We start from the raw sequence: 22,414 nt of genomic DNA, 5'->3' as shown, positions 1-22,414 counted from the left end.
GGGAGCCGGGCGCGCGGGTACGTTATTAATTAACACCACAGCAGCGAGCGCTACAAAGCAGAATTCTCTCAATGAGCGCGGGCGATGAGAACAGTTCCGCCCCCTCAGGCCCCGGGGCCGGGCCCGGGCGGTGTCAGGGCGGATCGGGCGGGGCCGGGGGCGGCGCGGGGCGAACATGGCGGCGGCCGAGGCGGCGGCGCTGAGGGTGTCGCGGCAGGAGAGGGAGCTGCGCTGGCTGGCGGCCGAGGTTGGGCGGCTGAAGGAGCCGCAGGAGCCGCGCTGCTCCGGCACCGCCAGCCCCGAGCTGCAGCGGCTGCGGGCCGAGAACGAGAAGCTGCGCTACCGCCTGCTGCACCTGCGCCGCAGCCTGGCGGCCGAGCTGGGCCGGGCGGCGCCGGCCGAGCCCCCGGGCGGCGCGGAGGTACAGCCCGGGGGCGAGCGGGGGGCTCTGGGGCGTCCGGGCCCCGGCGGAGAGGGAAGGGGCGGGATAGGGGCGTTCACGGACCCGTCAGCAGCCCGCGGGGGCCGCGGTGCTCACGGGGGTGCGAGCCTGTCGCGGTGTCCGCCCGCAGCACTGAACAGCGCTCCTGCCTTTGCGCGAGTGTCGCAGAATCTGAGAGTGGGTTGGGTTGGGATCGTCTCGTTCCAACCCCTTGCCGTGGGCAGCGACACCTTCCACTAGACCAGGTTGCTCAGAGCCCCATCCGACCTGGCTTTGAATACTTGCATGGATGTGGCACCCACAGCTTCTCGGAGCAACCTGTGCCAGGTGTGACAGCGCTGAAAGTTGTCGCTGGTCAGTGCTTCCACGGTCTCTCTGGGGAGGTTTTGCCACTGGTAGTTGTAGTAATGCCATTGGGCACTACTTTACCTGGCCACTTTACCTGGCAAGCGGTTTTGCTGTGTCTGCAGAACATCAAAAAGATGCAGCTTAGATGTGTCATGAGAAGTCTTTGGGCTCAGGACATAACTTATTCCCCTGGAATTGCCTTTTTAGCCCAGCGTTGTACTGGTCTGGTTTGGTTTAATGGTTGCTGGGAAAAGTCTTAAAGGCACAGCAGGTGTATACTTTGTATTATCACTGTTTCAGAAAGTCTGCAGTGCAAGTCCAACTGATGCAGTGAATCACAATAAAGAGGAAAAGAAAAAAGAAAATAAAGCTGTGAATCAACATCAGAATGATGTAAGTGGTTACTTTATACTACATAATAATAGAAGGAGTGTTGTTTGACCAGGTTCAGAAAGGGTGCTCAAATCTGAAATACTTTGCTGTATTTTGAAATCCCAGCTTTTGGGAAAAAGGCTTTCTATAGCATAGAGGAAAAAAAACCACATTATTTAGGAGCTTCATCTTCTATTAGTAGGGTTACTTACACATTCTTAGATCTCTACTTTTTATGTAAGAAAAGGATTGGGGTTATTGGGAAATAAAGGTCATAATTCTGCAGTTCCTAAAGAGAGTGAAGATTCATGAGCAGTTAAACAGCATGATGGCTGAAAGGATGTTGGCAACACTGGCTGTAGTGTTGAGCTTAATAACTCACCTTATGTTAAACTAGAGTAACCTTCACATGAACTGTCTTCTTTGAATCTGATGCTTGGAATGGACTGGCAGAAGTAAGGGCTTGTTGGAGTGATTCAGATTTCTCTAGGACATCTGCTAAATGCAAATTCTGGGGCAGGAATATAGGCTGCTTTCTGAGGTCAAACCCACAAAGCCACTTAGGCCCAGACTGATGAAAGTGCATGGAAAATTGGAAAGCCACTATAAAACAGACAGAAAATTGGATGAGACTATCCTGTGTATAATTATTTACAAATGCTTTACTGCATTTTAGTATAAATTCTAGTACAGTGAAATCTGGTCCAAGCTGGGACCTCTGGGGGTGCACCAACACTGTGAATCCTTTATTTCTCTCACAAGTATGTATGTGTATAATCTAATTTATTTGTTACAGGTGCAGTGTGTGCCAAGCTTCATAGAAGACAGACTGAAGCTTTATGAAGCACTGAAAAAAGAACATGATGCTTTGCTAGCTTACAGAGCAGCCAATGAGAGCAAATCTATCAAAATTACTCTGACAGATGGAACAGTGGCTGAAGGGGAATCTTGGAAAACCACGCCATATCAATTAGCTGTAGGAATTAGGTAACCTGCACATTCAAGGAGCTGTACTTTTGGAGTGATAAAACTGTTACTGTCATTTGTGTCTTACCTTGTGAAAAATATATGTCATGGTCAGTGGATGGTGACTCTCTTAAATTTGTTTATTTGGAAAGCATTGAAACTTCAGCTTAATGCAGAATAAACAGGTGCTTGAAATTACTGTTCTGAGTGATGCTTGAGGTTCGTAATGCTTGGGATCATAATGCTTGCTTACAGTTAAAGAGTAAATCAGTGAGAGTGCTAAAAATTAACAGAGACATCTGAAGTTCTGTGAGTTACCAGATACAGTAGAACCTGTTGTATGAAGCAGTCTTTCCTCCAGATCCCCAGCACTGAAAGCTGTGGAATGAGACTTCTCAAGACCTTAAGGTTTTTTACCTTAAAAGTGGAAAAGTGTTTAAGACCACCACAGAAACAAAAGTTTAAGGTCTTCAGGTGCTATGAGATGTGGGTGTGATCTCACGGGGTTTAGAAACCTAAGGTCTTTTACAAATTGAACCTAAATCTTCAGGTCTCTTGTCATCTTTTCTGGTTTTTTAGTCAAGCGTTGGCCTCGAATGCAGTCATAGCCAAAGTGAATGGTGAGCTGTGGGACCTGGATCGTCCACTGGAGGGAGATTGTACTCTAGAGCTGCTGGCCTTTGATGATGAAGAAGGAAAAGCTGTGAGTAAACACTTTCTGGTTTCTGCTTGATTAGAAGAACTAATGACATAAAATTAATTGCAGCATTAGTCTTTTAAAATCTTGAAATTAAAAAAAAAAAAGGCAGCAAAACTTTCAAGTAATGTATTTCCCATGATTCAGTAAAGAAGATGAGATAGTAATCTGAGTGTGCCTATAATCTGAGAGTGAATAAAATCTTAGTGTTCTTTTCATCCTTCTCTTTTACATAAACAGGTTATTTCTCAAATGAGATCATACAGAACATCTTGATTTATATGCTTACTTGAAATAGTTTCATGTCTTCTAAGATGTGTTTTGTGGTTTGACTCAGTGCCTCTGAAGATCAGACAGTGAAAGCAAAGTAAGACTGTCTTACCATTTTCTAAAAATTGTCCAATATTATATTTGAATCATTAATAAAATCTTCATCTCCTTGTACTGGCACTGTTTAATAAAACCTTAAGTAGTCATATGTGAGTCAATTAAACTATGAATATTCTTAGCAACATGCCCAAGATTTTATTTTAATGGGGTTCAATCTGAAACCTTTGTTTATACGCTAGAATTAGACTTCAGTTTTGTCAAGGAATTATTCATGTGATTAAGCTTGTCTGAGGCATTTCATGTAAAGGCTTTATCTTGTAGCAGTGGCTCTCAATTAGTCCAAATTAATAGAAACTTAAAACATAAGGGTGGTATTGATCTACTGGGTTGTTGGCTCCCCTCTGCTGACATTTCAGGTAATGTACTTTACAGACCTATTAATAAGTGTACTGAATGTGAACAGTGGAAGCTTAATTGGCTACGTTGTTTTAGGTCTGATTAGTGTTGCATAGACTTTGACTGACTGGAAACTAACTTAAAAATGACCAAGGTACAGTAAGTACCAAGTTGATGGGGTAGCACACAGGTATAATCACGATCTTTCAGACTGAAGTATGGTGGGCCTTTATTGCTACATCTGACATTATATCAGTCATTTAAAGTACTTCAAAATGAGAACAGAAAATTGTTTTACCTCTCTCAAATTTTAAACAACCTTAGTTCCAGTCTATTTCCCATCTGCAGATATATTTAATGGTTTGGTTTTTTTCTTTTTAGTTACACAATGCTGTTGACCCCTTGGCTTGCTCACCTGACTTTATTTGCAGGTTTATTGGCATTCAAGTGCTCACATCCTTGGAGAGGCCATGGAAGGATATTTTGGGGGCTGCTTGTGCTATGGACCACCAATTGAGAATGGATTTTATTATGACATGTATATTGAAGATAGGTAAAATTTCAGTGTCTTAGAACTTTTATACTCTGTATTGAAGCTCAGTACTAGAATTATTTTCTTCTGTCAAGTTTCTGCATGTTAAAAGTAAAATTGAGTCTCTGATATGATTTGAAGCTGACAGGTTAGTCTTCTGTGTAGACACATAAATTGAGTGTGTGTGTATATTTAAATTCAGGAGCACTGTTCAGACACCTGTTCTCTAAGATTTGCAGCTGTTCAATGTTCTGTGGAAAAAATGTAGAGTGGGTAAAACTTTGTGAACTTCTGGGGACACAAAGGAGATGGAAACCAAACCCCCATGATTCTTCAAGGAAACCAAGTCACTTGTACCAAGGGCACATGTGCATGTAACTTGTATAAGTGTTTACTACTTTTCTAATCCTTGTGCACAGCTTTACAATTCTGTTTTTTCCTTGTTTATCTTTCTGTAGTCAGGGAGAATACTGAATCTGCATCAGCTGATAAACAGACTCCTGCAGCTGGGTTGAGCTTTTTCTCCCCTCCTTTTTTTTTTCCCCCTAAATCATATGTATACATCAACATGAAGGTCTTCCAGACATTTAATCATGTCAAAGACTATTTTAGGAATGATTGCAGTGGGTTTGTTTGGGGTGCTGTTGTTTGTGTTTCTGAGTTTAGTGTCTGAAAATAGAGCTGATTGGAAGAAACTAAGAAAATACTGTGACAAATCGCAACAACATGTTTTTATGGTTTCAAATTAGCCCACTAGAAAGTGGTTAATTGAAAAAAATGGGAGTGTCAAAATAATTAATTTATATTTCTTTTACCTGTGTCTTTTTGTTTAGAGGTGTGTCTAGCACTGAATTCCCACTACTAGAGAACCACTGTAAAAATATCATAAAAGAGAAACAGGCTTTTGAAAGGCTGGAAGTCAAAAAGGAGACTCTGTTAGACATGTTTAAGGTAAATCTTTTGAGTAACTGTGGTTCTGGTAAAATGATCTTTTAAAATGTAACTTTTCTTAAAATTCTGCATGGGACTGACTTATCAGAATTTTACCTGTCTAGTAAAACAAAGAAAAAGAATACCATCGTTTTCCCCCTCTATTTCCTCTCAAATGTTCAAAATGTTTTCAGGCACCAATAAAACCGATTTTTAATACACAAAACCACCTCAGGTTCAATGAGATGACAGATAAGTACACAAAAGGCACACATTCCTTCTGGCTTACTTGCAGAGATGGTTTAGCCCCCTGTTTTATACAGTGAATATTGCCAGTCTCACTGTACTGTGTAATTCAGGTGGTACTCGCCATCCTCAACACACCCTCAGGGGACTGAGATCTTTTTGTCCCTCCCCTTGTTTTACAACTCTTCTGAAAGGATGTTGAACTGTTGATTACAAGCTTTTTTTTTTTTTTAGTTGCAAGTATTTATTACTGATGCACTTGCATTATTAATACATCATTTTAAAAGATTTTGTTATCCATTTTATTGATATTTCTGACTTTTCATGTTTCCACACACAGTATAACAAGTTTAAGTGTCGTATCCTTAATGAGAAGGTGAAGACACCAACTACCACGATATACAGGTAAAGAAATATACTTCAGAAGTATTACAAAGTTTTTTTATACTTAGTTTATTTAAACTGAGAGGAGAATAAATTGGTTTTTTGGTTTTTTTATTTTATTCTGACTTCTGAATTCTTGTGTGATTGGGACTTAAGTTTGCAGTTAACATCGCTACATATGTAAAATGAGATCTTTTCTCTGCTGGGACAGATTAGGTCTCAATTTGTGGGCAAATGGCAAATCCAGCTTTTAGTCATTCCCTCTGGTTTCAGTAAACTGATTAAAGTAAGTTACCACCCTTGACACTGGATTGGTGCATAGTGGATAACACTAACTCTTAGCTCATCGTGGGATGAGGAACCAACTTATTCAGTTGCTCGTTCCAATCAGTTGGAAGATGGAAAAACCATTTTTCTGTTTGATGTGCATAGTTTGAAGTCTCCTGGGTCACTTTAACATTAAGTTCACATGTGGAACTATATGAATTGGTGTTCTGATGCTCTTGATAATAGATCAACTGTGCTGAGCATTTACTGAGTGAATATCCCACTTCAGGTGGAATGCACAGCTGCATTTAGGGTGCACTGAGCTTGCTGCATGTTGCATATTTGTATTTACTGCCATGTTGGAATGTGTCAAGCATGAACTTGTCACATTAGTGACTGTACAGAAAAATGTTGGAGAGTTTGGAAATGAACACTTTTTTTCTCTTGGTATATAGATGTGGTCCACTGATTGATCTCTGCAGGGGTCCACACGTCAGACACACTGGAAAAATAAAGGCTCTTAAAATAGTTAAGGTAAGTTAAAATTAAGTGTGCATTGAAACTGAAATAAAATAGGGTACAGTTGATTTATTTATATATTTATTTCTCCTGAGCTGATTGTGCCAGGGTCCTTTTATTATTTTCTTTGTTTACCCTGAAAATAGTCCTTCATTTGTTTGCCAGCTCCCACTGAAGCTTTAATCATTTGTCTGCATCCAAGGTTTACTGATTCTTGACTTTCATGGTAGCACATCAGTGAAAGTTAGCAGCATCTTTTTTTATCAGAGTATTAGTGTAGTAACATGCATGTTTAGACTGAAGAGTACTGCAAAACCACTGTAGCTAGTAGTGACTAGATTAGCTCTGGAACCAATTGTCCCATGCCCAGTAGAGAAGTGCAGAGCCTAAGCCCATGTGGCTGTGCTGCTCCAGTATCTCCAGCCATCACTGCACCTGTGTCCTGGTTGGAGTCTGTACTGGCTGTCACCTGTGTGTGAGGGGTGTTGTGAGCATGCTCTGTTCTGCAGTAGATGAGCATCCAAGTATTTATTGGGTCAGAAAGTACTGTTTTGACCTCGTCAGATGGTGCAGGAGGTGAAGTGGACGCTGGCAGATCTGCAGGTGCTGCTGTTAAAAGAGGGCATTGCTTACAGGAAAGGCAGAGGCAGTGTTGGCAGAGGCCTCTGGTTTTGTGGTGTAGCTTAAGTTATTCACAGATGCTAATTTTGGTAACCTTATTAGACTGACCTCATCAGAACATTAATCATAGTTGCTTTTGCTGGCTTCCTAACTGAAGTGTATGGAACTCTGAATTCCAGGGATTACATATTAGATTGTCAAAACAGCTCAGAATTAACTGTGAGAGTTAGGTTTGTGTCTTTCATGTTTCCCCACTGCATTATGTTTTGAGTGTAAACAAGTGCTGCTTTTTTAGCTGCTATAGCATGAAATAATAAAACATGATGTAAGTTGAAACAAGGTACCTAAGTAGAGTAAAAATATTCCTTGACCAGTCACTTTTGTTTGTCATCTGTATTAATATGCTGACCGAAAGGCACTGCAATATCTTTGTGTTATAAACAAAGGCTGAAAGACTGCATATGAATCTTCTCCCAAGGAAAAAATAATAATGTTTGAATGTGTTAATGTTTATCCCTCCTTTCCCTGATATTATGTAATATTATCTTAAAGTCTGGGTTTTGTGTATCAGAGTTCCTCTACATATTGGGAAGGAAAATCTGATATGGAAACTCTGCAGAGAATATATGGAATATCCTTTCCTGATAACAAAATGATGAAGGAATGGGAAAAAATACAGGAAGAAGCTAAAAACCGGGATCATAGGAAAATTGGAAAGGTACAGTATTCCATTGTCTACTTATTTTATGCTTCTGTAATACAATTCATTCTCTTTCCATGTTTTTTAGTTTTGGTTTGGTTTTTTTCCATTTTTGGCAGTTTGAATGAGAGCTAGTTCTGTATGCTTCTTGGTGTTCTTACATTTTGAATTTTTCTTCTACAGACTCAACTTGTCGCTTGCATACGAGTATTAAACTAATGTTGGGAAGAAGTTAATGGGTTTAGTCCCTTGGTTTAGGGAAGTACATCTTAAAACTTTTAGTGTAGAGTCTACCTAAACCACTGTATTTTTTTGTAGAAGAGATAATTTATTTGAAAATTGCATAAATAACACAGTTTGGTCTTTCTTTATTATAGGTATAAATAAGGTTTACACCTTTGCTATAGTTTTGTTGAGAGGGTGGAGCTATAGGGAGGGTATTTGGGAAAAGAAAGAAGCTTTGTGGATATGTAAAGGCACAATGAGCAGTACAGGTGAAAGGAGGGAGACATTTACTGGAAAAACTGTTGTGTAAATGAAGGTCAGCATTGTTGGACAGGAGGATGGAGGCATTAACCTCTTGCTGCTCACTGGGAGACATGAAAAAAGAGACTGTGGAGGGCCTTCACAAGCAGAGGGTGAACAACTGAGGTAACTCAGAAAAGGAAGAGACAATGAGAAATTTACAGAAAACAATAACAAAAATTTTTTAAAAGTAGGAAAATGGTCTTTATGGAAGAGATGATGTTTATTTCTATTAACTTATTAAGACTTGAATATTTCTGTAATATTTGTTTGATTGCTTCTATGCCTCTTCATAAACAAATGATCTAATTTCAATCAATCAGAGAGATTCTTCCCCCAGAGGGTGGTTGGGCACTGAACAGGCTCCCCAGGGCAGTGGGCACAGCACCAAGGCTGACAGAGCTCAAGGAACATTTGGATGATACTCTGAGGCACCTGGTGTGACTCTTGGGGATGGGCCTGTGCAGGGCCTGGAGTTGGACTCGATGATCCTTGTGGGTCCCCTCCAACTCGGCATATCCCATGAATTTATCTAGTGTTTATGAATCTAGGATCTATGATATTGAAGTGGGTAAAGCTCTCAGAAGATGTATCAGAGCCACACTGCTGAGCTTCTCCTTTTTGGAGTCAAAATGCTGATAAGAAGTGGCTCACAAGCTTCAGCCATTATCCCTCATGTGTGATGGATATCTGCTTAATTGCTTTACTGAAGCAATTAAGGTTAATAAAGGTAAGATTAGATAAGACTTTAGGATTTTGGGGAAATGTGTTTTTACGTAGTCAAAGAATCAAATGGAATTCAGTGTTATTACAAACTTCTAAGAGTAAGAACTGCAGACCAATTAACTGCTGTTGCTGAGAACTTGTAGACTTACATAAATCATCTTGTTTCTGTAATGTTTCATCTTTGTGAACAGTGTCTCAATGTGTGTGAGGTAGTTATGTTCTGCAGTTCTATCTGAATTGTTGTTAGAGCAATCTGGTTTTAATTTACCTAGGAGCAAGAACTCTTCTTCTTTCATGATTTGAGTCCTGGAAGCTGCTTTTTCCTCCCCAGAGGTGCCTTTCTTTATAACACACTCATGGATTTCATACGGGTGAGTATATGGTGATGTAACTTTTAAGAAGTTTAATATCAGTTGTCAGTCTTAAATTGACATTCATAGCGCTGAACTATCCACAGAAAAATAAGTATCTATGTATATAAATATTTACCAGATTTTCAGTATGATTATACAGATCTAACCTTTTTTGAAAATAGTGCAGAGTGAAGCTGTGCTTTTCCAGTTGTGCAGAACTTACAGCAGTCCTTTAGTCTCTCTGTAAATTACCATCATAATAACACAGTTTAAAAGAATCAAGCTTTGGCCTGTCAAAAGCTCTGTAACCTTTTAAATGGTGAATTCGTTCTACAGGGGGAATATCACAGGCGTAATTTTACTGAAGTTGTGTCTCCAAACATCTTCAACAGTAAACTCTGGGAAGCTTCAGGACACTGGCAGCACTACAGTGAAAACATGTTCTCTTTTGAGATCGAGAAGGAAACTTTTGCCCTTAAACCCATGAATTGTCCTGGACATTGGTTTGTACTCTTAACTGGAAAACTTCTAATTTTCCTTCATTTATCCTTTGTGGGGCTGAGGAGAATAAATGGAGTATTAATACATGTTGTCATGTATGTTCACAACAGACTACTAAGCCAACTGGGTGTGTTGAGGGGGCTTCTCTGACAGTGTCCCAGAAGTAAGTCTGCCCTAAGTGAGCTGGGTTTGTGCATTCTAATACTAGTCTGTACCACTAGTGAGTACAAATTGTTTTGGGTAGAGATAGGCATCAAGATGTGCTGTACCAAGAAGGTACAGATGAACCAGTGTTGATTAACTCTTGCAGTGTTTTTTTTTTTTTTCTAGGTGATCTTCAGCAGTACATTCTGAGTGAAGCATTTTTCTGTTTGCCTGTCTTTTAGGGTGCAAACAACCTGAATGAATAAATGCTTAAAAATGTGATTACTGTCTGTATTGATCTTGGTTTATTTCTGTGTTGTCTTAAATCTCCTGTAAGAAGGATAAAAGGAAGGCTGTTTCATGTTCCTTCTAGCTTGATGTTTGCCCACCGTCCACGATCCTGGAGGGAATTGCCTCTTAGACTTGCAGATTTTGGAGTTCTGCACCGAAACGAGCTCTCTGGGACTTTAAGTGGCTTGACTCGTGTACGGCGCTTCCAGCAGGATGATGCTCACATCTTTTGCACAATGGAACAGGTAAAGAAAAAGACAACTCCAAAATACCAAGCACCTCCCACACCCCCACAAGTCAAAAAAACCCCAAACAAACCCTTTCTTCTCCCAGTGCAAACAGTAAACAAGTAAACAGGAAGAAGTCCCTGAAGCTTCTTTCATTGTATCGCTGTATAGCACAAGGGTGCTTTTGGTGGTTTCTTTTGGTAGGTTTAGGTGCTTCCTTCTTAGATATTTGGTATTCCGTATTTCTCAACTCTGCAATATTGCTGAACTCAATAGCCTCTTGGACTTGGCTACTTTGTTGCAAGTTTCTCAAATAATAATGCTGTACTCAGTTTTTTACATTATTTTTATTTTTTTCTTTAAAGTTACAAAATGCTCATATCAAAAGCAGAAAATAGTATTATCTGAGCGATCTTATTGTTTGTGAATTATGTAGTTAGATTTTCTGTATGGGATTTTCCCATTTAGAAAGATGCATTGGGCAACTAAATCCCAAAAAGTAAGATTTTTTTTTTTTTCATCTTCCATCTGCCCCTGAAAAGAAAAAAGCTGTTGACCATGTTTTGTTTTCTATAGTAATATTGAACAAATACTTTGTTTTGTCAGTAATGCCATAGATTTCAGTGGAGCTACAGGTATAAATTGATGTGCTCTTGTCCATTCTGTTGGGTGTAATTTGGCTCCAGAAGTCCAAGCTTAACAAAAATATTACTTTTCTTGCTATGGTTTGAAGCCACAACACCTTAGTTCTCTCTTCACCTGTTACCTCAATTTGGGTTTGTAGGATGTGGGTTTTAATTTTTTCTTATTTAATGGACTCTCTTATTCTGGTTGTGATGAATTCAATAGTTTCAATTACATTTTTATGTAAGTAACTTTTAACTAATATATTTTGTTTTGTGTTTAAGATTGAAGAAGAAATTGAGGGCTGTCTTGATTTCTTGAAGTCAGTATATGCTGTCTTTGGTTTTACTTTTCAACTACATCTTTCTACAAGACCTGAAAATTATCTTGGAGAGTTAGAGATCTGGGATCATGCAGAAAAGGTAATTCCTTTAAAAGCAAACAAACAAAGCAACCCCTTAATATTTGTATTTGCAGAGGTAGATATTTACATGAGTTCCTTCATGTTGAATAGTGAAATTGCTTACCTCAGAACCTAAATATTGTCCTTAGTGGAAATGCCTGATGAAAAATATCACATTAAATCTAAAGTTACTGTATAAAAATGAGAACTTTCAGATTCTTACTTAGCCCCTTATCTTAAACTGGTTAGATTTCTGTTTTTTTTTTTCTGATTAATCACCTAGTGTACAAGGAACTACTATTCCAAGGTTACTTGTCATAAATGAACAAATGCTTGAGCAATAGGGGTTGTGCTGCCTGTTGGCTGCCTTTGAATTTTAAAGGCAAATGCTTTGACTTCCAGTAATGAGGGACCCTGCTATACCTTTTTTAATTACTCTCTCACTTTTTTTGATTAGCAACTTCAAAACAGCTTGAATAAATTTGGAGAGCAATGGCTTTTGAATCCAGGAGATGGAGCATTTTATGGTCCTAAGGTCAGTGATTCAGCGTTTTAATATGACTTCGGGGTAGACAAGAATGCAGACATACTGCAGGCAAACTATATTTAGTAACTGTGTTATTTTGCTTCACAGATTGATATTAAAATCAAAGATGCAATTGGGAGGTACCATCAATGTGCTACCATCCAACTTGACTTCCAGCTGCCCATTCGATTTAATCTTACTTATGTTGGGTGAGTGGTTAAGCTGAATAGCTTCCTCTTTTAAATGAAATAACGAATAAAAATAATCATAAATGCTTTCATTATCTGTAATTCCCATTATGTATTAATGCTGTGCTGCTCATTTAACAAATGATTAGCCTGGCAAGGAGAGTCACAAGCTTGAAGATATTTCCTCAAGGTAACGATAGCTCACTTTAGTTGAGGTGCTACTGAGTGCAGGAAAATCTCACCAGCTGTCTTGTCTGCCAGTTCTGAAGACAACTGATCGTATATAATGCTAAAATAACCTCAGCTGAGTCACTTTTCACTTTCAGCCCAGTCATAGTGTCTCCTTGGAAGACATACCATACAAATTCAAACATGCCTTAAGGAACTGCTATGTTTGTACTAAGTACTTCTTTGTTTTTATTGGGTAAAACTAGTTAACTTTGAACATAAACCAAACACAAACAGTTTTTAGTGAAAATCTCACTTTGGCTTCCAGCTAGAAAGATGGATTTTTATCCACTGAGCAGATTAATCTTAATATCATGTTAACTTTAATACACGTTTTCTGGGTTGTTTTTCTTGTAGTGTTTGCTTTTTGCATATTATCAAGATATCGATAGGGAAGACAGAATAAGAATCTTTGTTACTTTTTGGTCCTGCTGCATGTTCTGCAGTAGATGCCATAGATTTTTAGTAGGTGGTGGTACTGTTGCAAGCAACTGGCTTTTTTTTATCACAGTATTGTAATTTAAGCAAAGTAGTGAACAGGTGAGGTTCAGAAGGGCAGGTAAGGCCCTGTGCAACAAAATAAAAGCAAGTCATAGTGGAAGAGGGAGAACAAGGAAGAACATAAAATATTAAAATGCACAGAAATGGTGCTGAGTCAGTCGAGTGTCTTTTCAAATTTAAGGGTTAGTGTCTGTGCCACTGGCCATAGGCATGATTATTTTAAGTCACTATGATTATTCAATATTCCTTTAAAAGCCTAGATGACTTAAAGGACATTTTAATAAAAAGAGTAGATTTTGCCTAAGTATAACTAACTAAATTTTGTCTTTCTGTTAAAAGTAGAATCAAAAACGTGTGTGAGCTAAGACAATTTCAATTTTTTTTGAAATTTTACTTGCCTTTTTTTTTTCCCAGTAAGGATGGTGATGATAAGAAAAGGCCAGTGATTATTCACAGAGCTATTTTGGGATCTGTGGAGAGGATGATAGCAATTCTAGCAGAAAATTATGGAGGAAAATGGTATGTAGCACAAATGGACTTCTAAGAAGTGTTTAATAATGTAGAAAGTGCAGATCCTTCCTGATGTCCCATATATTATAATGGAAAAATAATATCCCTAGAATTTTCTCCAAATTAGTAGGTAAGATTACAAGAAAATAAGTCCAGTTTTCTGGTCTGAGTTGTAACTAGTTTGTTATTAGAAATTCAGTTTCATGAGACTGCAGAAAAAAAGCAGAGTAATGCAGAAATAAGAATTGTAATTGAATGTGTAAGTCCTACATTATTTTTGTTCCTTTTTTTCCTAGAAATCATGCTTTTGTACTGGGAAGATGTCAGACATATGTAAAGCATTTATTTGTATATATACAGACATGAATTAGTCCTAATATATGAAATATTTTTTGTACTTCTGAGATGGGTTGGTTTATCTTGAATAAGCTCTGAAGGTATTTTTTCATGAATATGTTTAAAGTATTAAGGAATAGTTAATTCTTAGTTTCAATCACTTATCTCTCTCACTGTCCACTTTTGACTGTAAAGTTATAAACAAAAATGAAAATTATGTGAAAAAAATTCTGTTTAAAAATGTGAAGTCAGCTAGGAAGAGAACAGAAAGTCCAGGTTCTGCATTTGTCATTTTACTGGAATCAATCCATTTGCTATTTCACGTGAACTTGAAAACACGAAGGTAACATACTATCCAACCTAGCCAACATAAAGATTTCTATAAAGAGAAGAAATTATTATTGTGGAACACAGCTGTGGTTATGAATGCAAGTGTCAAGTGCACATTTATCCCACGTGTCCCTCATGCTCTCCAGGCCCCTCTGGTTGTCCCCACGGCAGGTCATGGTGGTGCCCGTGGGACCGACATCGGAAGAGTATGCCCAGCAGGTGAGAGCAGGGCAATTCTAATGGATCCTCAGGGACTTGTTCCAGAACAGAGAATGAATGCTTTAATGATTTTGAAGACTTATTTGGGGGGGGGGGGAGAAGTAAATTTTTCAATGTACAATTTCCAGTCTAAAACTTGTGTAAGCCTGAGTAAGGGGTATGTAGCTTTAAGTGGTTTGAGTTCTGTTATTATGGACATAATTATTAAAGGAAAAAACATTCTGGATGACAACTAATGCTTCATTACACTGCTATCAGCTTAAAGTAGGGAGAGAGACAGTTTCATCCATTTCCCACCATGTATATTCTTGACTACATCACTTTTGACCATGGTGGGTTTTACCCCTCTCCCCTGCTTCTCTTTTAATACAAGAATAAGTGGGTTTGTTCCTTCTGCTTTTTCTACTTTCTCAGACTAAGGACACATTTTTAACACTGAGCAGTGTAGCTGCCTGAGGTAACATCCATATGATATGGATGTTACCTTCCAATTGTAGTCCTGCTAAGCCCTTAAGTGTGTATTCAGTTTTCTTCAGATAAAGTCACTGAATTCCTTGCACTGATTCATAAGAGCAAAATTATGCACATACATGAATTAATTATTGGGAGAGATCAGTAATTATAGGATGTACAAATGTATATTTTAAAATATATAGTAATACTGAGAGTGTTTTGGTTTGGTTTTTTTAGGTTTGCAACCAATTTTTTGAAGCTGGATTTATGTCAGATGTGGATCTAGATCAAAGTTGCACATTAAACAAGAAAATTAGAAATGCACAGCTGGCTCAGTATAACTTCATTTTAGGTAGGTAATTGCAGCATCTTGCATTGAATATCACTTAAGTTTTAATGTTAGACATAGAGTTTGTCTAGAGACTCATTTTGTAATGTAAATAGTTTCATATTATGTGCTGTGTCTTGCAGTGGTTGGAGAAAAGGAGAAAGCAAATAATGCTGTCAACGTGCGAACAAGAGACAACAAAGTTCATGGAGAGATTTCAGTATCTTCTGCTATTGAAAAACTCAAGAAACTTAAGAGTTCACATATTCCAAATGCAGAAGAAGAATTCTGATGTTGCTGTTGGGGGAAAAAAAAATATTAGCTGCCTGTGGGAAATATTTCTTGTGCACATCAGTGATGCTCATCTGAGAGAATTTTCAGTTAATGGATACACAAAATAAGCCAGTGTAGCAATGTTGGTGCTCCAGGAAAAGCATGAGAGGACAGATGCACCTGCCAGCTCCTTTAGCAATCACATGGGTTTCCAATCTGCCTGAGTCAGAGAATGCTTGCTCAAAAAGTCCTGCGCCTGTAATAAGATATGTTGGGTTTGCTGTGGAAGTAAATCAGGGCTGCACGACCCCCAGGAACAGGAGGCTGGGAAGGGCAGTGGCTGCTGTGGGAATGCTGAGCTCCCTCCCTCACAGGGCAGGTGCATACCTGTGTTACAGAATCCAGAGCTTGGCGGTCAGTTGGTGCCTGAGGAGCAGTTGGGTTTAGTTTTTTTCTAGCTCTAGATTGTAACAAAAAACTTTTGTGGGGGGAATAGCTTGGTTGTTTCAGAATCTGGTCACAGACTACAAATACTTTCGTGTCTTTGGAAGTCTCAGTGAAACAAGGCACTGATGGAGTTGGTGTGATAACTGGTTGCTGCAAAGGTGGTTGCCAAGAATGCAGTTGAATTACTCCCCATATCTCTGTGTCAAGTGTTTTATTTTTTCCTGTGTTTGCTGTTGATTTGGCTTTCTCCTAAAACAAAAAAACTTCGAAAAACCTTTCTGTGTGTAATTTATTGTTGTGTTTGCTGGGGATACTGAGGGCACTGAGAAGGAGCAGAGGACAATTCTAATATTAAAACAGCATGTTGGAATTTAAATTTGCTATATTTCTGTTTTGTTTATGCTTATAAATGATTTTTAAAGTTGCCATTGCAGGCAATTGAACTGGATTTTTTCTGAGATTTTTACCATGATTTCTTTTCACTTTCATATGCTGTTTCCTAGTTGAATGGCTTAGACAGTGTTAAATGTGTTGCTCAGTTATCTAAGCTATACAGCTGTGATTTAAATAGTTGTGATTTAAATGCCACAGCCATAAAGCAGAAAATACTATTTAGTGCATAAATGTTACACAGATGCAAAGCTTGTGTTTTACTTCTGCCTGACACTTGTACAGACTTGTGTTTAATAGGCCTTTGTTTAGTTTGGTATTTGGTTGGGTTTGTGCATCTCTTTTTATCTCCTGCTTTTAGAAGAAAAGGGAAAAAAAAAGAAGGAACGAGTGGTGGGAAAGCTTTGCGTTCCACTCAACGGTGTGTGGAGCATGATTTTTATTTGTCTTTCTATATTTTATGTATAAAATCGTTTGGACTAGAGCTTATGTGATGCATGTGTGATATATTCAGACTGCAGAATTCAACTACTGAGTTTGTTTTTCTTACAGTGAATTTCTAGGTTTTGCAAGTATCAAACTTTTTTAGCACACATGTAGCTCTTGGCATTTCAGTTTTCATGTGACCTGCAGCAAGGAGAGAGGTCAGGGAACTACACAGAATGACAGAATAGTTTGGGTTGGAAGGGACTTCTGGAGATCAGCCAGTCCGACCGCCCTGCCAAGGCAGGGTCACCTGGAGCAGGTGACACAGGAACGTCCAGGTGGGTTTGGAGTGTCTCCAGAGAGGGAACCTCCACGCCCTCCCTGGGCAGCTGTTCCAGTGCTCTGCCACCCTGAACATAAAGAAGTTCTTCCTCATGTTGAGGTAGAACTCCTTGTGTTTTAGTTTACAGCCCTTGCTCCTTGTCCTGTCACCCAAAACAGTCTGGCACCTTCCTCTTGGCACCCGCCTTTGAGGTACTTATATGTATTGATGAGATCAAATTGATATCAGTAAAAATAATGTAAAGTTTCCTACAGGGAGCAATACGTAGCGAGAAGGGCAGAGGGCCGAAAGGTGGCCTGAGGGGCAGAGGCCGTGCCCGCGGTCACCGCGGTCGGGCTGTGCCGGCCCCGCCCCTCCCGGCGGCTGTGAGGGCCCCGCCCCCCGCGGGCCCGGCAGGCGGAGTCAAGATGGCGGCGCTGTGGGTGCTGCGCGCCCTGCGCGGTGTCTGCGGGGCCGCGCTGTTCCTGTCCCAGCTCTCCGTCCTCTCCGGCCGCGGTGAGCAGGGCGGGTGGGGGGCGAGAAAGGGGCAGGGGAGCCGCCTCGGGCCTGGGGGCTGCTGTCCTGAGCGGCCGCGGCCAGGGCTGAGCCCGCCCGGCGGGTCCCGCTGCGGAGGTGAGCGCGGTGCGGGGAGGATGCGCTGCCGCTTCCCTGGCTGGGGGAAGGAACCGGGTGCTTCGGGCGTGGACGCGTTTCGCTGTGCCGGCGCTGCGGGGCTGGGGCTGAGGTGCTCGGTGTTAGGGCAGAACACGGGCCAGGCCCCGCTCGCCGGCTCGTCCACTGCTCTGTTACACAGCACCTTTTGTGCTGCGCCTTGTCGGGAATGTGTGTGAACCAAAACGTACCTGGCGAGGTCCTGGGGCTTCTGAGCACTGTCAGGGTGGGTGGGTCGGTGTGACAAACCTCTTCACCCTTCCTTCCCTTGTGAGGGCTCGTGGTGGCCCATTGCAGCTCTGCACGGCCCCGAGCCCTCGCAGCCGCGGGGGTCTCACGGACCAGAGCGCAGTCAATGCACAGATGCCGCCGGGGTTGCCGGCCAGTTCTTCTGTTCCAGCTGCCAAAGAATTACCTGCATGGCTTCACTAAACTAAAATCTGCTTTCTGAGCAGTGCTTTTACTTCTCATGGATCAAAAAATAAGACCGAATGAAAATAAATGTAGTTCCTTGTCTAAAAGGAACGGTTCTGTTCTAATGCTCATTTTAATGTTTAACATGAACATCTCACTATTAAGAGAACAGGAAAGCAGAGTTTTCTAATTCCTTACACTTTCCACTTCTATTTTCATATCAGTGTGCTGAAATCAAACTGTTTCTGAAGGTTAATTTTATTCTAGAAATATCACTTTCTCCATGTTTTTTTCTTCTAGCGGGATCTTTGATGACAACAAAGCTTTCACAGCCACAGTCTACACTGGCAAAAAGCCTAACTTCAACAAGTACAAATACTCCCTATTTTAAAGCAGCAGGTATGGTATTATATTGTCTCTTTTCTTTGTTGTCTGTGAGCCCTTCTCCTCAGTGCCTTGAGTCTTAGAAACCTGTATGTGCTTTTCATAGCGGTAAGAAGCATTGTATATAACACATTATGAATTACTCTTCAGTGGCCATAACAATTAGTTTCTAATTAGACAAGTGGCCCATATAAGAACTAGAAAATGGCTGGTTAAACTGCCATTGTGGTTGATGTGATTTATACCCTGTCAGGATGGTGGAAGTTCTTGAAAGACTCCAGCATTCTGCAAGAACTTTTTCCTGTTCCCTATCCACCATCAGCCCAGCTCTGCAGCTCCCTGGGGGTGTGTCAGAACTGCCAGCAAGAACAGCATTTCAGTCAGTCTCAGAGGTGATTCTGTGCACATGCAAACAGCAAATGGCTGAGTGAGCTGTAACCTTAATTAGAGCTGAACTAAAAGTAGGTTACCCGTGTCACCCTGCTGCTGTGCTAAAGTGATTACTTCTGAGAAGTGCAGGCTGAGGCGGCACTAATCCACGTAAGCTCTGTTCTGGTTCTCTGCTGAAGTGTTGCCGTGGTGTCTTCTGTGGAGCTTCTGTGTGAGAGTCCTTGGTGGGTGCCCTTCTTGCACTGTGTGGCTCCCCTGGCTGGGAATGCTGCTCAGTGTGTAGTGAGGAAAGCCCTTTATACCACATCAGTGCCTGTGTTTATATATGTATATATATATATATAAAAAAATGCTATATATACTTTAGACTATTTAGCTTTTTAATTCAGTTTCTTAATTCACTTATTGCCCCTTTCAGAAAGCACAGAAATTCCACCTTACATGATTAAATGTCCCAGCAACGGGCTTTGCAGTAGATTGCCACCAGACTGCATGACATGCAACACAAACCACTCCTGTATATATGGGAAGCTGGCCACTTTTGATTGCAAGGTCAAGCCACATGTTCATTGTGTTGTAAGTAACCTGTTATTTTTAACCCTAAATTTAAGTAATTATCTGTGTCATCTTGTTTTAAAATCCAGAACACTGATTTCCAGGTTCTGATGCAGGCAGGTTTGCAGTTCTGTGATATGTTTGATCACCACTGTAGGCTGTTGCTGAAGAGGCAAGTCTGCCCTTCCCTGGTTTGCCTTTCTTGTGTTGGATCTTTTCCTTACTTGGCCATGCCATTGAGTTGAACCAGTCAAACCATTTTGAGAGTGGGGAGACTAAAATATCTGTCAGAGCTACAAACTGATCTTACAGGTTAGACTGAATGAGTCCTCTTTTTGGCAGTAGCCTTAGATTGGAGGAATCAGGAATGTTAACCTTGACTTTAATAACTCTGTTGGTTTTCTGATATTGATTTTTCTGATACACTTGACTACATAAGAAGTAGCAGAGCAGTTTTGCCCAAAATGTACTTTGATACTGCACACTGATTTTGTTTTCAATACTATGGAAGTGATAATGCTGTCTTTTCACAGGATGAGAATAACCACGAGCAGGAGAACTTCACAATTAACATGACGTGCCAGTTTTGCTGGCAGCTTGCCCCAAGTGACTATGTCTGCACCAACTCCACCAACTGCATGACAGTCTCCTGCCCACGGCAGCGATACAATGCCACTTGTACAGTCCGGGATCACATCCATTGCCTGGGTAAGGTGGGCTAAGCCAGATTCTGCAAAGCAGCTTTTTTCTAGAGTATTTCTTAACGGTTTTTGTAATGGATGAATACAATGTTTATGTCCATTGCAGTAACAGTCTGCACCCTGATTAATCTGTTGAATTTTTTTTTATTGTTATGTTTTCATTTTCGAGCATAACAGTGACATGTAACTGCAAACATTGTCTCATGCTGTTGTATACTGGCACACAAGACAAAATAGTTCTTTTTACTTCTGTCAACTTGTACCAGTTAAACTTATTTGGACACCACTAAAAGAATTGATATCAAATGTCTCAGTAGGGTAATTAAAAGAATTTATGCTGGTTCCACCCAACTAGTTTAATTTTTTTCCCTATTTGTTCAGTGGCTTTTCTGATTGATGGAACTGGGAACTGTAGGGTATATATTGTGTTGACAGTTGTTTTTTCAGTTAGTGTCAACCCTTTTAGACCCCTGATGAATAAATGCAGTGTCTTCTTGCTTGTTGTTTTCTTACTCATTATATGGTCTTTGTTTATTACATTAAGGTTTTTATGTTTTCTAATGTTTAGGTAACCGTGTCTTTCCTAAGATGCTCTATTGCAATTGGACTGGAGGTTATAAGTGGTCTACTGCCTTGGCACTAAGGTACACAAGAACTATTAGATAATTTCAAGCTAAAATAGATTAGTTGTCTATAAAATCTTCAATTTGTGTGGCTTTCTGCTTGGTATTTTTTAACAGTGCACTGAATAACCAGTATTTCAGATAGTCTTGGAATAGCTTGGAATGTGGGGGCATATCGTGCCTGAAGGTTTCAGATGCAACAGTCCTGGCTCCCTTCAGCAAACAGAGCTGGAGAGAAAACAGTTACCCTATTTCTACTTTAAATGTACTTCCTTCAGACTAAATGCCAATGATTCTTAGGCTTCACAGAGTGATCCATTTTCTGAGTAGAGAGGACATGTTGGCTTTTATTTGTGTGGTGATATCTGCAGATTTTTATTTTTTTCTTACATTTTTTTCTATATTTTTAAACAACGAGGGCTGGGAATTGCTCACATTACTACTTGGCATTTGAAATGAATGGAGCTGTTTCTGAATTTGATAGGTGTCACTGAGCTGGCTGCAGTTTGTAGACATTTGTTACGGGTTCCTTCCCAGCTCTTACAGCTGGAAATGCCTCAAGACCAAGTTCCTTGCATTTCCAATTGTTAGGGAAGAGACCAGGGAAGCAATATTGAAACAAACAGTAAAGGCTAGTTTTGGAATGAGTCATTAGAGCACCACAACAGCAGTTTGAAAGTAACTGAAGTGCTTTTGGTGGTGAGACCTTTTTTCACTAAATGTTAATATTTCAGAAGTGGTAAATATGATAAATTAGGTAGGGACACTGTTCCTGGAGCCAAAGATACAGTACATCTGTGATTAAGGAAATTATCTGACATACCTCCCTTTAGAGCAAGAGTTGTTCTCACTGCCATCAGCTGGAGAAACTTACTGTTGCCTGACTCCTGTGTGGGTCTGAATGCAGCATTTGGGAATTTTCTATTGCTTCTCTGTTGCAGGTTTTTACCTTTTACTAGTTTAGAAGACTCAAGACACGTTTATGAATTTGAGAGTTTTGGGTTTCTTGCTTGTCATGAACGAAAACCTGAAGTCTCTGGATAGTCTTAATTAGCTAAGAAATAGTAGTATTTCATCCAGAGCTTTTCTTATTAAATAACTGTTCTTTTTCTACAAAATATGTGTAGTTTCTTGAATGGTGTAGAGCAAAACAGTCGTTGGCTTGTAGGCATGTCAGTGTGTACTCATGCCTAAGCTGAGCTCCTCTAAAAATAATAATAATGAATTATATTTTTATTCTTTTAGCATCACCCTTGGTGGATTTGGTGCCGATCGTTTCTATTTGGGCCAGTGGCGGGAAGGTTTGGGGAAACTCTTCAGCTTTGGAGGACTTGGAATATGGACACTCATCGATGTGCTGCTCATAGGTGTTGGCTATGTGGGACCTGCAGATGGTTCTCTTTATATTTAAATGTGGGTGCAGTGTATTTCAGAGAGGAGTCATTGCCTGGGAAGGGCTCTAAATAAAAAAAGAAGGTGGAGATTTGAGCCTTTAAAGTAGAATGAAGAACAACCGTTTGTTCTGTGTGCATACATTTTAATGTACAGTATCTGTACTTGGATTGCCTTTAACTAAGGTGAAATAAAAGAGTGGATCACTGAGTAAGTTGAAATTAATTTCATTTCTTCTATGGATATGTTATTTTTCTATGAA

The 22,414-nt window shown here is 40.1% G+C and overlaps 2 protein-coding genes across 2 annotated transcripts; both read left to right on the top strand.

The window, feature by feature from the left end:
- Positions 1–165: 165 nt before the first annotated feature.
- On the top strand, positions 166–16,643 carry TARSL2 (threonyl-tRNA synthetase like 2). The gene is made up of 19 exons (XM_027644515.1): positions 166–421; positions 1,091–1,183; positions 1,959–2,149; positions 2,708–2,831; positions 3,983–4,104; positions 4,917–5,034; positions 5,600–5,664; positions 6,366–6,444; positions 7,622–7,768; positions 9,274–9,372; positions 9,691–9,857; positions 10,373–10,535; positions 11,426–11,563; positions 12,002–12,079; positions 12,179–12,279; positions 13,402–13,506; positions 14,310–14,382; positions 15,073–15,187; positions 15,307–16,643. The coding sequence occupies exons 1-19, from the start codon at positions 176–178 to the stop codon at positions 15,453–15,455; spliced, it is 2,373 nt and encodes a 790-aa protein (XP_027500316.1). The 5' UTR covers positions 166–175; the 3' UTR covers positions 15,456–16,643.
- Positions 16,644–17,430: 787 nt separating this feature from the next.
- On the top strand, positions 17,431–22,382 carry TM2D3 (TM2 domain containing 3). The gene is made up of 6 exons (XM_027644651.1): positions 17,431–17,537; positions 18,408–18,506; positions 19,300–19,457; positions 19,970–20,144; positions 20,706–20,781; positions 22,006–22,382. The coding sequence occupies exons 1-6, from the start codon at positions 17,450–17,452 to the stop codon at positions 22,169–22,171; spliced, it is 762 nt and encodes a 253-aa protein (XP_027500452.1). The 5' UTR covers positions 17,431–17,449; the 3' UTR covers positions 22,172–22,382.
- The last annotated feature ends 32 nt before the right edge of the window (positions 22,383–22,414 follow it).

This window comes from Corapipo altera, unplaced genomic scaffold, assembly GCF_003945725.1.
Source record: "Corapipo altera isolate COAL_440 unplaced genomic scaffold, ASM394572v1 50, whole genome shotgun sequence".
Lineage (NCBI taxonomy): Eukaryota > Metazoa > Chordata > Aves > Passeriformes > Pipridae > Corapipo > Corapipo altera.
Note: the sequence above shows the minus strand (reverse complement) of the source record. Positions and strands in the feature narration are given on the sequence as shown.